This window comes from Microchirus variegatus (assembly GCF_963457635.1).
Source record: "Microchirus variegatus genome assembly, chromosome: 16".
NCBI lineage: Eukaryota > Metazoa > Chordata > Actinopteri > Pleuronectiformes > Soleidae > Microchirus > Microchirus variegatus.
The window spans coordinates 11039597-11055332 of record NC_139817.1 but is presented as its reverse complement, the minus strand read 5'-3'; the positions used below and the strand labels follow the sequence as shown (position 1 = coordinate 11055332).

Sequence of the window (15736 nt, the reverse complement as noted above, 5' to 3'; positions counted from 1 at the left end):
TAAAACAATTATGTGGACAAACATTGACCTCAAGGTGAAAACCAGACTGAAATATTATTAGCATTATTTTTTTATTCTTCTCTTTAACCCTTTTTATTCAACAATTTAAAGCATATCAAAGTGCCACACACACAAAATGGAAAAACTAACCTTTTGTCTGTTGGAGTTGTGTTAGGTTTGAGTAACGCACGTTTAAACACACGTTTTGTGGCATTAACTCATCAAAATCTGCATTTTTAAACATTTTAATATTAAATTATATTAAACATTATACATTAGTATTGTATAAATATATAGAGAGAGATATTAGATTAGATTAAATACCTGTTCTTTTTGTGTTTAGAGGCCCATTTGTGATTTTTGCACTTCAAGGCTTTCAGAGCCCGGTGAGATAAAATATTTAAGAGAGGATTTTTTTTTTTTTTATCACAGACAGTAACCTTGTGATTGCATTTTCTGTGTTTTAACCTCATTTCTGTTCCTTGTATTGTTATCAACGACAGTTTTATGACACAACTGTGAAGGCGGCAATTAAACACGCGCGCGCGTACAGATTAATCGTATTTGACCGTATATCCGTCTTCCCTTTTCCTCATTGCGCACCAACAACCTGTTAATGATTCACCTTTAGTGTTTGTGACCTTTTTCGCCCTGTGCGTTTGCTCGTCTGTTGAGACGATGCAAGGATGCTGCAGTGGAGTTTAATTCAGCTCCTGTTATTCTGAAATCGAGAGAGGTGTTTTTTTTTTGGTATATATGGGTGCAGGTGTTTATCAAGGGAGAGAATTGTATTTCTGTGACACCGCTGTTATAACATCCATCTTCTACTGCTGACTTCTCCACATTAAGGGTTGCAGGGTCTGTTATTAGTCGAGCTTTTTGCACACATGGTTGGTGCAAAGAAAAAAGCTCGTGGTTGCAGACAGTGATGCAGTGACGCTCCCGGATGGTGAGAGTTGCCTGTCTGTCAACGTTTATTCATCGGTGTCATTTCATGTCAGGCACTTCCAAGATTTCAGTTTCATGTGTCACCTGGGCTGAGTCTGAAAACAACATCACAGAGACTGCTTTTCATGACTCACCCCAGGCTCAGAAAACACTGGTGAAACAGGCTGTATATGAATTATGTTTAATGAATACAACAATGAATAATTGATCGAAATTAAAATGGGTCGACTAGCGTAGAAAATGAGCAGTAGTTGTACAAAGGGGTCATATAAAGTGTATAACAAAGATACATTGATTATAGAAAGAGAAAGAGAGAAATGTAAGAAAACGGCTAAACTGTGCAGAAATCAAAGAATGTTAATGTCGAGGTCTCCTAATACAACTTGTTTTTTTCTCATTTTACTTTCATCTAAAGTTATCACTTTCTCCAGTGAGACGTGAACTATATCTGTTGTGTATGATTTACAATAAAATGATATCAAGAAAATAACCAATATTTAAATACATGTATCCGAAGCAATCGTCCCATTTTGCTGCTTGAAATATCAGAAACAGAAATCAAGTCAGATTGAACGATTTCCCTCAGGTCATGGACGAGGAAGAAGGAACTGTCTTTTTTTTTTTTTTTTTTCACTGATAGTAACTTCACCTGGACAAACCCAGGGGGCGCGGCCTCTCTCTCTCTATATATAAGCACGGTCCATACATGAGAAGAAACATTGCTCACATCACATCTTCGAATCTCACAGGAATCATCCTCGTAGACACAGGTAACTAATATTTCTCTGAAAACGTTCAGTTGTGGAGGGATCGTGAAAAGAAAATGTACACTTTTATTCTAAAGTTGTGTCGATGTTTTAGTTGCAGAGATGCTTCTTTCTGCTGTTGTTCTTGTGCTGGGCCTCTGTCTGCTGCCTGCTCAGCTGCAAACAACAGGTACGCTGCATCCTTCACATTCTCTGTGTTTTTATATTTAACTTTTTAATTTGAACGATTGATTCTATTCTGTTATAGTGTCATGCATAGAGAAGGACACAGCTATATGAATATACTGACCAGCTTAAAGGGATACTTCACCGATTTGAATGTGGCTTTGTATTGCTAGAATAGCAGTAGTTTTTTTTTTAGAAAATGTGCTTCCCTCCCTCAGTTTTTCACTGAGTTGTAAAAAAATCAGTTTTTCATTTTCAAAATTTGCCCTACTGTGATGCAAAATGCGTCATTTGACTCACAGTAGGGCACATTTGGATAAGGGAAAATAGATTTTTTTACAAGTCAGGGAAAAACTGAGGGAGGGAAGTACATTTCCTAAAAAAAAACTACTGCTATTCTAGCAATACAAAGCCACATTCAAATCGGTGAAGTATCCCTTTAAACAAGATTAAACAAATAACACTGAACCATTCAATTCTGTCTGATTTTGAAAAGACATTTTATTTAGAATTCATCATTCTCAATTTTTTGAATTGAATTTCTTTGATTTGAATATTAATTTTGGCTTCTTTTCTGCTGTTTGATAAAAAAAGTACTTATGACAAATATGCTGTAATGCTTCAGTCTCTTAAGTCCATGTGTGATTTGAGAAAATGTGTTGTTTTTGCAGACGTGCACCTCGGCAGTCCTTTTCTCCAACACTGCTTTGAGGAAGCAAAGCAACTCGTGGACGATGCGTACAAGTACTCCAGAGAAGAGTGAGTTTGAAATGTGGAGTAAATACTAGATTCTTTTTTCAAGGACAATTTCTCAGTCAATGCAGTTTTTCTGAATTGTAATAAAACAAAGACGACTAAATAATACAGCATGGACTTGATTGCTCAACACAACACTGTGGCCTTTTCTCTCCTCCAGGAGTCTGAGGCGAGTCCGCAGGCAGGTGGTGAGACCTCACGACATCCTGCGCCTCCTGAAGCAGCCACGAGGAGACACGCGCTCGGCTGTGAGGTCTGCAGACTACATGGCACAAACCCTCCGTCTGGTGCACGACAGAGTGCATCGTGTGCACAAGCGCTCACTCAATGCAACAGGTCAGACAGGCAGTAATCACTCACACACACACACACACACACACACACACACACACACACACACACACACACACATAGTGCTCACGCTGACAGCTTTTCCTGGTTGTGATTGTGGCTCTGACTTCAAAGCTGTAACTGAGAAGCAGACGTGATGTGCATCTGACACACACTGTGACTCCGTGATGTATCGTCTTTCACATTTTTCTTTAGATTTGCTCACTGAAGAGGATCTGAAAAAGCTCGCAAACATAACTGGATGCTCAGCTCGGGTCAGGATCCCCGAGTGTCGCACCACAGCAAACGTAAACACGTTTCGCACAATCACCAGTGTCTGCAACAACCTGTGAGTATCTGTCTTCGTCTGCAGTCAGAGTACCGCGAAACCACAAAACTGTCATTTTTCCACAAATAAATCATCAAGTCAGTTGATTTTTTCGGACGCGGTGGCGCTGACAATCGGAGAACACGCTTGTGAAATCAACATCTTACGCCACAGAAGATGTGTTCACTTCCGTGGCGTTTCTCAAGCTGTCTTTCCAAACATGGACGTTTCTGTATTTTTTTTTGTCTTTAGAAATGAGCCTCGCCTCGGCGCCTCCAACACGCCCTTTGCCCGATGGCTGCCTGCCGAATATGACGACGGCATCTCCGAACCAAAAGGCTGGAACAACCGGACAATCAACAACTTCTTGCTCCCACTGGTACGACCGAGAAATCCTCCAAGAAGAATCACCTTGATCCACTCGATGAGATGATTGTTTTAATTAAAAGGTGTCCTCCTCCGCTCTCAGGTGCGACAGGTTTCCAACAACATCCTGGCGACGACAGACGCAGGCGTGGTCAACGACAGAGAGTTCACTCACATGGTCACGTTGTTTGGCCAGTGGAACGACCATGACCTCACCTTCACGCCCTTCTCCCCGAGCATCCGCTCCTTCAGCAACGGTATTAACTGTGACGAGAGCTGCGAGCGAACCGAGCCATGCATCCCCATCCCGGTCAGTGTCCAAGCTCAAAACTCTCAAAATTGAGATGTTGTGTTGGCTGAAAGATTCTCCTCATGACCTTTTAACCTCCGGAAACAGATTCCTCCTGGTGACCCCCGCTTGCCCTCGCGCCCAGACAGCTGCCTCCCTGCGTTCCGATCGGCCCCCGTTTGCGGAACGGGATTCTCGGCCTATAATTTTGGCGGCGAGGCCAACAAGAGAGAGCAGATCAACGCTCTGACAGCCTTCCTGGACCTCAGCCAGGTCTACGGCTCCGAGGACAACCTCGCCCTTCGCCTCCGTGACCTCACCAACGACGGTGGCCTGATGCTCGTCAACGACAAGTTCAGAGACAGCGGGCGGGAGCTGCTGCCCTTCACCACTGTCAAGGCGGAGATGTGCTTCACGCGCAGAAACGTCACCAACAACGCCAACGCCAGAGAGGTGCCGTGCTTCATTGCAGGTGAGTCATGGTTCGAGTTGTAAAGGTTGGTATAATTAGTGCTCATAGTCTTCTGAGGGAAGCCTGGAATGGCCACCAGGGGGTGACTGCCGCGACTGCAAAAAGAAGAGTCCAACCGTTCATAAGTTTGGGGTCACCAATACAATTTTTTTGTGTTTTCCATTAAAAGTCACACTTTTATTCATCAAAAGATTTGCAAAATGAATAGAAAATATAGTCAAGCCATTGACAAGATTAGGAATAATGATTTTTCAACATAATTGCACAAGGGTTTTCTAATCATCCAATAGCCTTCTAACGCGATTAGCAAACACAATGTACCATTAGAACACTGGAGAGATGGTTGCTGGAAATGGGCCTCTATACACCTATGTACATATTCCATTAAAAACAAGACGTCTGCAGCTAGAATAGTCGTTTACCACATTAACAATGTATAGAGTGTATTTCTGATTCTTTAATGTTATATTAATTGAAAAAAAGTGCTTTTCCGTCTAAAATAAGGACATTTCTAAGTGACCCCAAACTTTTGAACGGTAGTGTAGTTATAATAACAGAATATTGATAATATTGATAACAAACATGTTTAACATGCAGCCTAACCTTTTTTTTTTGCTTTTTTCTTGAAGGTGACGTCCGTGTGGATGAGAACGTCGCTCTGACGTCAATTCACACCCTGTTCCTGCGCGAGCATAACCGACTGGCTCGCGCCCTGAAGAGACTCAACCCACACTGGGACAGTGAGACGCTGTACCAGGAGGCCCGCAAGATCATGGGGGCTTACACACAGGTAGCCCCCAGAATGAGCAGCAATTCTCATCCATGCATTCACGACGTCTTCATGTTCATGCAGCGTAAAAAAATCTCTCTCTCTGCCTCTCTCAGGTGTTTGTGTTCAGGGACTATCTGCCTCACATTCTGGGCGCGAACGCGGTGCGCACACAGATCGGACCGTACCGTCGCTACAATCCCAACATCGACCCCAGAATTTCCAACGTCTTTGCAACAGCTGCTTACCGTTTCGCCCACCTGGCCATCCAGCCAGTCCTGTCCCGTCTGAATGCAAACTACAGGGAGGATGTTCGGTTCCCCAGCGTGCCCCTGTACGAGGCCTTCTTCACACCCTGGAGGATCGTGTTTGAGGGTGAGCAGAACACAAACACAGGAAAACACAACACCTTTCTCATTATATAGTTACACTGCCGTTCAAAAGTTTGGGGTCACTTAAAAATGTCCTTATTTTTGAAGGAAAAGCACTTTTTTCAATGAATTTAGCATTAAATGAATCAGAAATACACTCTATACATTGTTAATGTGGTAAACAACTATTCTAGCTGCAAACGTCTGGTTTTTAATGGAATATGTACATAGGTGTATAGAGGCCCAATGTATTATGGTACATTGTGTTTGCTAATCACGTTAGAAGGCTATTGGATGAAAACCCTTGAAAACCATTGTGCAATGATGTTAGCACAGATGAAAACAGTTTTGCTGGTTCTTTGACAAAAGGGCAAAATGATTATTTTGAATAAAAATCATTATTTCTAATCTTGTCAATGTCTTGACTATATTTTCTATTCATTTTGCAACTCTTTTGATGAATAAAAGTGTGACTTTTAATGTAAAACACAAACAAAATTGCATGGGTGACCCCAAACTTTTGAACGGTAGTGTATATCTTGCCTTTATCTCTAAATAAGAGGTGTCCACTTTGAAAGAAAACATTTCAATTCAATAAAAACTGCAGATTGGTAAGAAGACAGAAGGTTGGACAATGACATTAAGCTGTAACATCTTCTCTCTTCAGGTGGCATTGACTCTCTGCTGCGTGGTTTGATCGGCCGTCCTGCTAAACTCAACACTCAGGATAACATGATGGTTACCGCTCTGAGGGACAGGCTGTTCCAGTTTGTGCAGCATCTGGCTTTGGACCTGGGCTCTCTCAACATGCAGAGGGGACGTGAACACGGCTTGGCCGGTACGTTACGCTCTTCAGGTTTTTTTATGTTCTTTACTCGAGGTGTGCCAAAAAAATCGATTCACATAAGAATCGAGATTCTCATTTACTACGATTTAAAATGTCCCAGAATTCATTTTTATATGGAGACACTTTTACTTGTGTTACTTATGCAGTATGTGATATTGCTTGTATGCAACAGTTACAACAATTCCATCTCAGCATGAATAAATGTTTAAAACTTAATAAATCTGGAAAAAGACACTTTAATGTCTCCATTTGTCGTTCTGTCTGACAAAGCAGACTGGAGTAGATCATCCTCTGTACACCTATAAATTGAAGCAGAAATCATTATGAATCGTATGTATTCTTTACTCACCTCTGTTTCAATTACACACCCTTTTGTGTGTTTTTTCCTGTCATTTGTCGCTGCTGCAGGCTACAATTCCTGGCGCAGGCTCTGTGGTCTGTCTCAGCCCAGAAACCAGGCGGAGCTCGGTCGGGTTCTGAACAACAACAACCTTGCCCGGAGGCTGCTGCAGCTCTACGGAACGCCCGACAACATCGACGTCTGGATGGGAGGCGTGGCAGAGCCGTTTGTCCCCGGCGGCCGCGTGGGGCCTCTGCTCGCTTGTCTCATTGCGAGGCAGTTTAGAAGCACCCGTAATGGTGATAGGTCAGTATGTGCCTGCATACGCTGGATTTATGAGCTATTTTTGGAATATTTTTAAGGCATATGGTTCAATCTAATTTTGTTTTCATCACAGTTAAATTTGACTTCTTTGTTTTATGACTTCTTCAACAAGAATCAACAAAACAACAACAAAATCAATTTAACTTAACGCAAGTTGACGCGGAGTGGGGAGAATTATTATTTATCTCTCTTATTTTTCCGCATCTGTAATAATTAGTGCCAATTCTAATAATAATACAACTATTATTATTATTAATAATAATAATAATAATAATAATAATAATAATAATTATTATTATTATTATTATAATAATTTTAATAAACAACTTGAAATACACACATCATCACACATAGGCAAATGGACCAAACAAAAACACAGAGAAGAATCAATTTAAACTGAACATAAGTTAGTAAATAAACAGACACTCAGTCGTATAAATACTTTATTTAACATATATGTACATAAAGAAAAGAGTTAACGTCCTCCTGTGACGATCACACCCCCACTCTCATCCCTGTATTTTGTACATTTTCTTCAACTGATCACACTTACTATTCCATAGTTTTACAGCACAGAATGAATCTTTTAATATTTGTACATATTTTATTAATTCTAAAATGATCCTTCTGCCCCATCCCTGATCCCTTTGAACATGATTTGTGCTGTTTGGAATCTGACTATGTCATGAATTAAGTGAAACTTATGCACTTCATTAAAGTGTGTGAGAAACTAATGGTAAGACTGAAAATTGACACGTGCATCAGTTTTGTGTTACTAGAGACAGAGAGAGTTGCTCGTGAAATACAGATGTTTCTGATGTTTAAATGAGGATATATGATGCGAAATCAACTTTTTAATCATTTAAATACTTATATTTGGGACTCTGGATGATGACTCCAGACTCACTCGTGTTTTTGTGGTCCTCCTCAGTCTAAGTACAGGAGATAAAACACACAATGTTGACTTCCACACTCATAGCTACGTCACAATGAGACATTCCTGGAATCGTTGTCTCGTGGAGCTCCGCTTTGTCCCTAAAAACATGTGAGAGTGCAGGCGAGGACGATAGTATCCGGAAAGCGGATGTCGGCGAAGTGTTGCTGCAGTGCAGCACAGAGTTCTACACAAACTTCCAGCCTCAGAGGATTTACGTGTCCAGTGGATACATTTTATATATGACGGCAATGTGCCGGCTAGAGTCGGCAAATGATGGCTTTTCCAAATGCTAACTGCTGTTAGCTGCCTGAGCCTCAGTGTCGCTGACGTAGTTTCCTGTGTCTCATTTGCATTTAAAGAGACAGGCACTCAAAAGCGAGCGTTCTGAACAGGGCTGTTTTGTCAGGGTGATTGAACTGCTGTGGTGCTTCATCCTTAAGGTATTTTGGCCAAAGCATGTCACAGACATGTTCATTAGGACACCAGGGAACTAGGTTAACTCGGAGAAATAGGGTATATGTCTCCTTTAAACCTTCCTTATTTTGTTTGAAATCCTCAGGCTGTGGCACGAGAATCCCGGCGTCTTCACCCCGAGACAGAGAGCTGCTCTGTCCACCGCCACGTTGGCCAGGATTATCTGCGACAACACCGGCATCAACACCGTCCCCATGGACGTCTTCGACGTCGTGTCGAGCAGGAACCGGATCGTCCGCTGCGGCAACATCCGTAGCGTGGACCTGACGGCGTGGAGGGACAGACCCTGCCCAGGTGCAACGTCTTTCACCGCCCGTGGAAGATACTCTTCCTTGGTTTATTAACCTGGTGTTTTCCTCCTCACAAATCACCTGAATGAAAACACTAACCCTTTTGTATGTGGTGTTGTTTCAGGCTCGGGTGCTAACTGTATTAAGGTCAATGAAGCAGAGGTTAGTTTTACTAACATGTGGTAGTTGTCACATTTAAGAGGACACCTTCCTTTCTATTTTCATATCTTGGTGATGATGGTCTTCAATCTAATCAGACACATTAAGAAGATTATGATAATAAATGTATTTCATTTGATACGCAGAATGTTACCCTGCCGGACCCAGTGGAACTTCCGGGCCTCCTGGACAACGAGGTAACCTTTTAACCGTTTCACTTTCTACACTACTGTTCAAAAGTTTGGGGTCACCCATGCAATTCTTTGTGTTTTCCATTAAAAGTCACACTTTTATTCATCAAAAGAGTTGCAAAATGAATAGAAAATATAGTCAAGACATTGACAAGATTAGAAATAATGATTTTTATTCAAAATAATAATTTTGCTTTCATCAAATAACCAGCAAAACTGTTTCCAGCTGTGCTAATATAATTGCACAAGGGTTTTCTAATCATCCAATAGCCTTCTAACGCGATTAGCAAACACAATGTACCATTAGAACACTGGAGAGATGGTTGCTGGAAATGGGCCTCTATACACCTATGTACATATTCCATTAAAAACCAGGCGTTTGCAGCTAGAATAGTCGTTTACCACAATGTATAGAGAGTATTTCTGATTCATTTAATGTTATATTAATTGAAAAAAAAGGTATTTTCCTTAAAAAATAAGGATATTTCTCAGTCACTCCAAACTTTTGAACTGTAGTGTACTTTCTGACGATTTTACAGTGGGTCAGCTTAGACTCTTTGGCTGTTTGTTTAGTTTTTTAATCCGAATAAATTTATTATATATTTATTCTTGCAAATAGCATCAAGTAAAGTAAACCAGTGCAAGTGCATTTGTGTACGAGCCATGTCTCATTATTTTTTTTTATTTGTAAGTTTCCCCCTCCAACCACTAGGGGGTTGTATTTCATTTCTTATATTCCGCCTGTGGCTGACACTGGTCCAGGGTCATGCTGGGTTATTTGAGGTCACTTGTCATTTTACTTTATTCAGGTGTTGCTGATTTCAAGGGGCACAGAACAGTTTTCTACATGTGCTCTGTTTTAAGTTTTCATTTTGATTTGTTTATTGGAAATAGAACGATGCTTTGTTTAACCCTTCGTGCTCATGTGGAATAATACACTCCTTATATGGACATCCTGGTTATGTGTGTTCATAAGTCAGTATAAGTATTAGTGACATAAAGTATAAATAATAATTTTCTTTTCTTTTTGTTCATGAAAACTTTGAACTGTGAGGTATTTACAAATTTTACAAATTCAATCCGATTTTAAACATTTTGAGTGCTTTTTGCTCAGGTGTCTGGTTGTGATTTATACCTGAGTGCTTATAAATGCAGAAAAACAAGGCAAGGCAACAGTTAAGATGCTATATATATAAAGTATAAATTAAATTGATGACCTATATCTTATTGAAACACCTTTCACACACTGAAGGTCATAATCTGATCATAAATGTATTTAGTCAAATTAGCAGTGAGCTGAAAACACTGCAATATGATATGGGTGAATATTTAACTCTTCTCTTCAGATCCACTAGAACCTCCAAGTCCAGCAGGACCCCCTGGTCCCCCGGGTCCACCTGGTCCACCTGGTCCCCCTGGTCCCCCTGGTCCCCCTGGTCCCCCTGGTCCCCCTGGTCAACCATTACTCCAAATCAACGCCACTCATTCATATTCTGCCTTCTCCGCCATCCTGGGCAAGTACGAGCCGTCATCAGACAAAATCATTCACTTCCGCGACGTCATCTACAACGAAGAGAACCTCTACAGCGCAGACACGGGCCTGCTCACCTGCGTCACGCCCGGCGTCTATGAGTTCAGCTTCCTGTGCAGGTCCTACCTCGCCGCAGGCGTGGACCTGTGGTGCAACGGCAAGTTGGTTCTGCACAGCTCCAAGATTTACCAGAAGGGTTACTACCTGTACTCGGGGGACACGGTGCTTCGGCTGGAGACGGGGGACAAAGTGTGGCTGGAGGCCAGCAGAGGGATGACGGGCCTGAGCACCAAAAGCTACTTCTCAGGACATCTGCTCTTCAGCGCGTGACACACAAAAAAAAAATGCCTGTGGTCCATCTGCTTTAGGACCTGTTTTCAATACTTAGCGTCTCTGCACTGCAATCATCTTTTATTGGTACAAATGTTTACTGGGAAAGGAGCCAATATTTTATTATGTTTCAGCTAAATGAAGATGACGTTGTGATTGTTGTATAAGTCGATTTAATGCTGGTATCATGCGCCTCCATCTGCACTGGAAAAACATATTTGAAGTATTATATTATTATTATTATGAATGGAGATATGGAAAAATATTGTGTGTGTTGTGCTTTGTCTGCAATATTTGTTTGAAAGTACGTTTCTTTCGTTAAGTTTTTCAATGTTCTATAAAAACCTGTTGAGCTGAGCGGCGGTCTTTGTCTTTATCTTTGTCTTGTGTTCGTCTTCATTTACAAAAAACACCAGAAACTGTATGATTACTAGTTTGATTTATTGCTTTGACATTGGGCTGATTTTTAATATCTGTGTATAATATGTAATATTTAAATACTTTAATATTTAAAGCACAGGATGAAAAAAAGAAATGAACAAATAAGACTTATTTAATATCTATGCTTGAATTGCATACATATATGCTCTTGTCACCTGTGGGTGGAGCCATTGCTTCTTTCTTTCTTTCTACAAAGAAAAACACTGCCTGAAAATATGGATTTGCCATCAAAATCACAAACTGATCCTTTACTTCTCTTAACAGCATTGCACCGGAAGCACTGCGTGTTTTGCACTGGTTTTATCTGTCTCACTACTTGTATATGATGTTGTCTTTTCTGTTGTACATCTTTAAAAGTTCAACCTTTCCACTAACGATTCATTCTTTTCTCTCTCTCTCTCTTTATCATGTTGCTCTTAGTTGGAGGTGGTCACATACCCACCATGAAGTGACCCACCGTGCGTGGGAAGGACAGACAGAACAGACACGAAGGTAAAACTAACACACTAACATTTACACCTGTGGTTAATGTAGTGTGTGTGTGTTCTGCAGACACCTGGACTGCATGTGTTCACACACACACACACACACACACACACACATTGTGCAGAGGGAAACATGGAGAATGAGAGAGTCTTTGTGTCTTTGTAATTTACACAGTCAACTTATAATGTTTCTTATTCATTTGATATTTTAACTTTAGTGTCTCAAAATCAAAGATTTAAAGACCTGTATATATTAAAATGTTACTGTTTATCTTTCTTATGGATGTAGTATATTTGACAGGGACAATTAACAACTCCAATATATTTAAATCCAAACTTAAAACACAATTTATACAGGCTTTTAATACCTGTAGTGTGGTCTTATTTTTTACTTTGAATTGATTTGTTTTTAATGCTGTGTGTCTGAATGCTTTTATTTTGTAATTTCTGCTATAGAAACAGCAAAGCACATTTACATTTACATATAGAGATTATGGCTATTACATGGTTCCAACTATAAGATTACAAAAAAGTAGCAGGTATGCCTGTTTCACACTCAATTAAATCCAATTAAATTAAATGAATGATTGTGTTCAGTGTGTAAAACTATAATTACTATAATTTACTATTTACTATAACGTGTTTCTGTCGCCCCCAAGTGTCTAAACAACTTATCGCAGGTATACGTTTGATAGAAAGTCTCAATTCTACACAGTGAAAATCAAAATAAGGTATTTTCCCCCCCCCCCACTTTCGCCAAACAATGTTGACGTGAAGCGTGATTTACGTCTTTGGTCGACTCCACGGTTTATTCAATTCCTGACTTTGTAAATAGAGATGTATATACAGTATAAATCAACACTCCACTAAAAAAATAAATAATAATAAAAAAAAAAAAATGTGTTATGGAGGGGCGAGTAAATCACTGGGGTTACTGGAATCTCTCGTTGGATGCAGATATACACAGAGTGGAAAAAGAAGGAGAACATCTGCTGGAGTCACTGCACAATGTAAAGTTTTGTGGGCTGTGTCAAGATAAAGGCCTCCTCCTCCTCCTCCTCCTCCTCCGGGTTGCAGAGGCTTCATTGCATGTGCAGAGTGCCACGTAGTCTACCAGTGAAAGTGTGTGTGTGAAAGTGTGTGTGTGTGTGTGTGTGTGTGTGTGTGTGGTGCAAGCCCCAACTTGGTGATCCAAGAGTAATGGAAACCCAGCATTTAAGAGAAAGAGCAGAAAATATTTGAATTGTCTGTTTCTGTCATTGAGCTGCGAGATTTGTGAGGAAATCGGGGGGAACCAGAGGGGAATTGTAAGAATGAAAGAGAGTCAGAGTGTGATGAGAAGCTGAAAAAGGAGTTTAGCAGAAGCAGGGGATGTTGACAGTGGAGACACCACACTGGGAATAGGTCAGAGAGAGAGAGAGAGGGTTTGGTGCAGATGCTGTGTGGATGTGTTTCTTATTCACTGGAAATGAAGAATGAAGCTGATGCGTGAGGCATTTTGAGTTCAAGTCTCATTGGAGGAAAAAAAACAACACTTTTTTTTATGCTTATGAAAGTGTTTTAAATTAAATAACACATTGGCCGAGTGCAGAGAGACTGTGTCTGCCAGACGTTGACTCATTGATGTTACTAAAAAAAAAACTGGTGTTGGCTTTATGGTAAATTTAGCATCATGAAAGGATGGAGACTTTCTTTTTTCTTTTTGTTTTTTTACACAATGACATGGCTTGTGATGTAGGAGTTCACTGCCCCCCCCCCCCTCTTAATTTTGCATCTCGGACGTGGATTCATTCAAATTCTTTCGGCTCATTCGAATGCCCAAAAATCAGAAACGGGAGTGAGTTCCAGCAACGTGGACAAAAGAATTTGTCTAATTCCTTGCAGATGTGTGTCTCGGAGCACTCTGGTTTTTTTTTTGTGGAAATACTGTGAGCTGCCCTTGCCGTCACGAGGGAAAAAGGGGGCTCTGCATGGAGAGAGTTCAATGAATTATGAGTGAAAAACACTGGTGGCCAAGTACAGCTGGTTCTGACAGTCTGTCTGTCTGGTGTTCTAGGGGAAGAGAGAGAGAGGAAGGAAGCCAGGAACACATAGTTTTCATTCTCTGGAGAAGCCGTTGGTATGCAGAACAACACAGGTCTATATTTTTCATCCTCCTTAGCGAGGATGCTATCCCATCTGAATGAAGAAGAAGAAGAAGAAGTGGCCCCCATGACTGGTTTTTGTTCTCAAAACAAATCCTTCTCCTTAAATCAAACACAGAAAAAGGCCAACTCGGAGTATGAAACTGAAAACACTTGCAGAAGATGAAGCACATGAAGTCATAATTTCATTTAGTTTGGAAGGATTAGGGCTTCTTTTTTTTTCAAGTGTTCAGGATTTGATTATTATGAAACCACATTTCAATGTGCCACTTGTGTCTTTTTTGTCGGAGGGGGCAGAATTCAAGCGTCGCACCCTCACAGTTTAGGCAACATTATCAGCATGATTTGAAGCAGAATCATATATCTGTGTAAGATCACAAATCAACTTTAGGTTCTCTCTTCAGAGCATGTGCAACAACAAAGTTAAAGTTGCCCTGTGGGTTTTTTTTGGCCACTCGAGGCGCTGTGCACAATGTGGCCTCATCTACACATTATTCCAATTATTGAGAAGTGCATAACTGTTCCAATAAACACAGCAGTAAATGAGGGGAGGATAAAGGCTGCTAACAACTTCTGGATATATCTTTTTTTTTTTTTTTTTTTTTTTTAAAGAGGTTTTTAAATGTTTTGGCACATGTCAAATGCCACAGAAATGATCCTATATTAAACAAAAAGAAGAAAGAGCTTGAGAAAGACTGCACAGCATGTCCGATCATAATGTGAAGTGACCGTGAAAGTCCAGTAATCAAATGTAAGTAAGAACATCATGTTACCATCTTTGGCATCAGATTTGTTACTTTCAGACTCTTTTCCCAAGCTACGGGCTGAGCTACAAACCTTAAACCAGCTGAGGTGGGAGTGGTATCAGACGAGAAATGCTAAAAAACACATAACGTGAGCAGCTATAAAAGAAAAAAGAAAAAGAAAAATCAGGCTTGTGAATAATCAGCAGTTCAGCTGCAGGACACAATGGATGAGCATGAGCAGTGAAAGTGGAAGAGCATGTTCCTCCTCCATCATCCCCTCCACTGAGGTTCCCTGGAGTCTTCCACCCTGTGGAGGACTGTGACTGTGCTGGGCAGCTTCCAGGTCAATGTGGTGTGAACAAAAGAGAGCTTTGCCTTTTCTGAGCAGCACTGGTTTGCTTTTAATATTTCAAATCCGAGCCTCCTGGACTCGTCTTAACTAATGATTTCTACAGTGCGTCTGAGTATTTTAAGGTTTCCGGTCACTTGTTTGACAAATAACAAAACAGCATTTCCCCCCCCAAGTGTTTCCCCCCCCAAGTGTTTCCCCCCCCCCCCAGTGTAAAGAAATAGGACACTGTGGTTGACTTGGCACTGAATCTATTCTCATCATGAAGTTGTGTTGAAAAGCCATTTCCTCAGAACTTCGGATGAAGGATGATCTGTTCTACTTTTAAAGTCTGCAGCTCTCATAAAAAACTCTGTGAATTTGAGAAGTTGTAAAGGCCTTATGACTATATTGTGAGCCGTGGTTTGGCAGCCGCCTCGTCTGTGGTCGGTTATGTAGATGTTGGTTTGCTGTACAGAGCAAAAAATAAAATGTTTTGGGCGAAGTCTCCCAAGCGATGCATTTACCCGCTTGTGTTAACGGCAGGTCAGTGATTTATTTCAACTGCAACAAAAGGATTTAAGCCGATCAGATGAGATGAAGTATGC

General features: G+C 40.8%; 1 protein-coding gene across 1 annotated transcript; it reads left to right on the top strand.

Annotated features, from left to right (window-relative positions):
* Positions 1-1654: 1654 nt before the first annotated feature.
* mpx (myeloid-specific peroxidase) lies at positions 1655-10984 on the top strand (the record flags this gene model as incomplete). Its single annotated transcript, XM_083902312.1, has 14 exons — positions 1655-1718; positions 1810-1884; positions 2552-2639; positions 2797-2972; positions 3183-3315; positions 3547-3673; positions 3764-3970; positions 4058-4421; positions 5051-5211; positions 5307-5565; positions 6229-6399; positions 6817-7054; positions 8569-8777; positions 10470-10984. The coding sequence occupies 14 exons, from the start codon at positions 1655-1657 to the stop codon at positions 10982-10984; spliced, it is 2787 nt and encodes a 928-aa protein (XP_083758438.1).
* Between the last annotated feature and the right edge of the window lie 4752 nt (positions 10985-15736).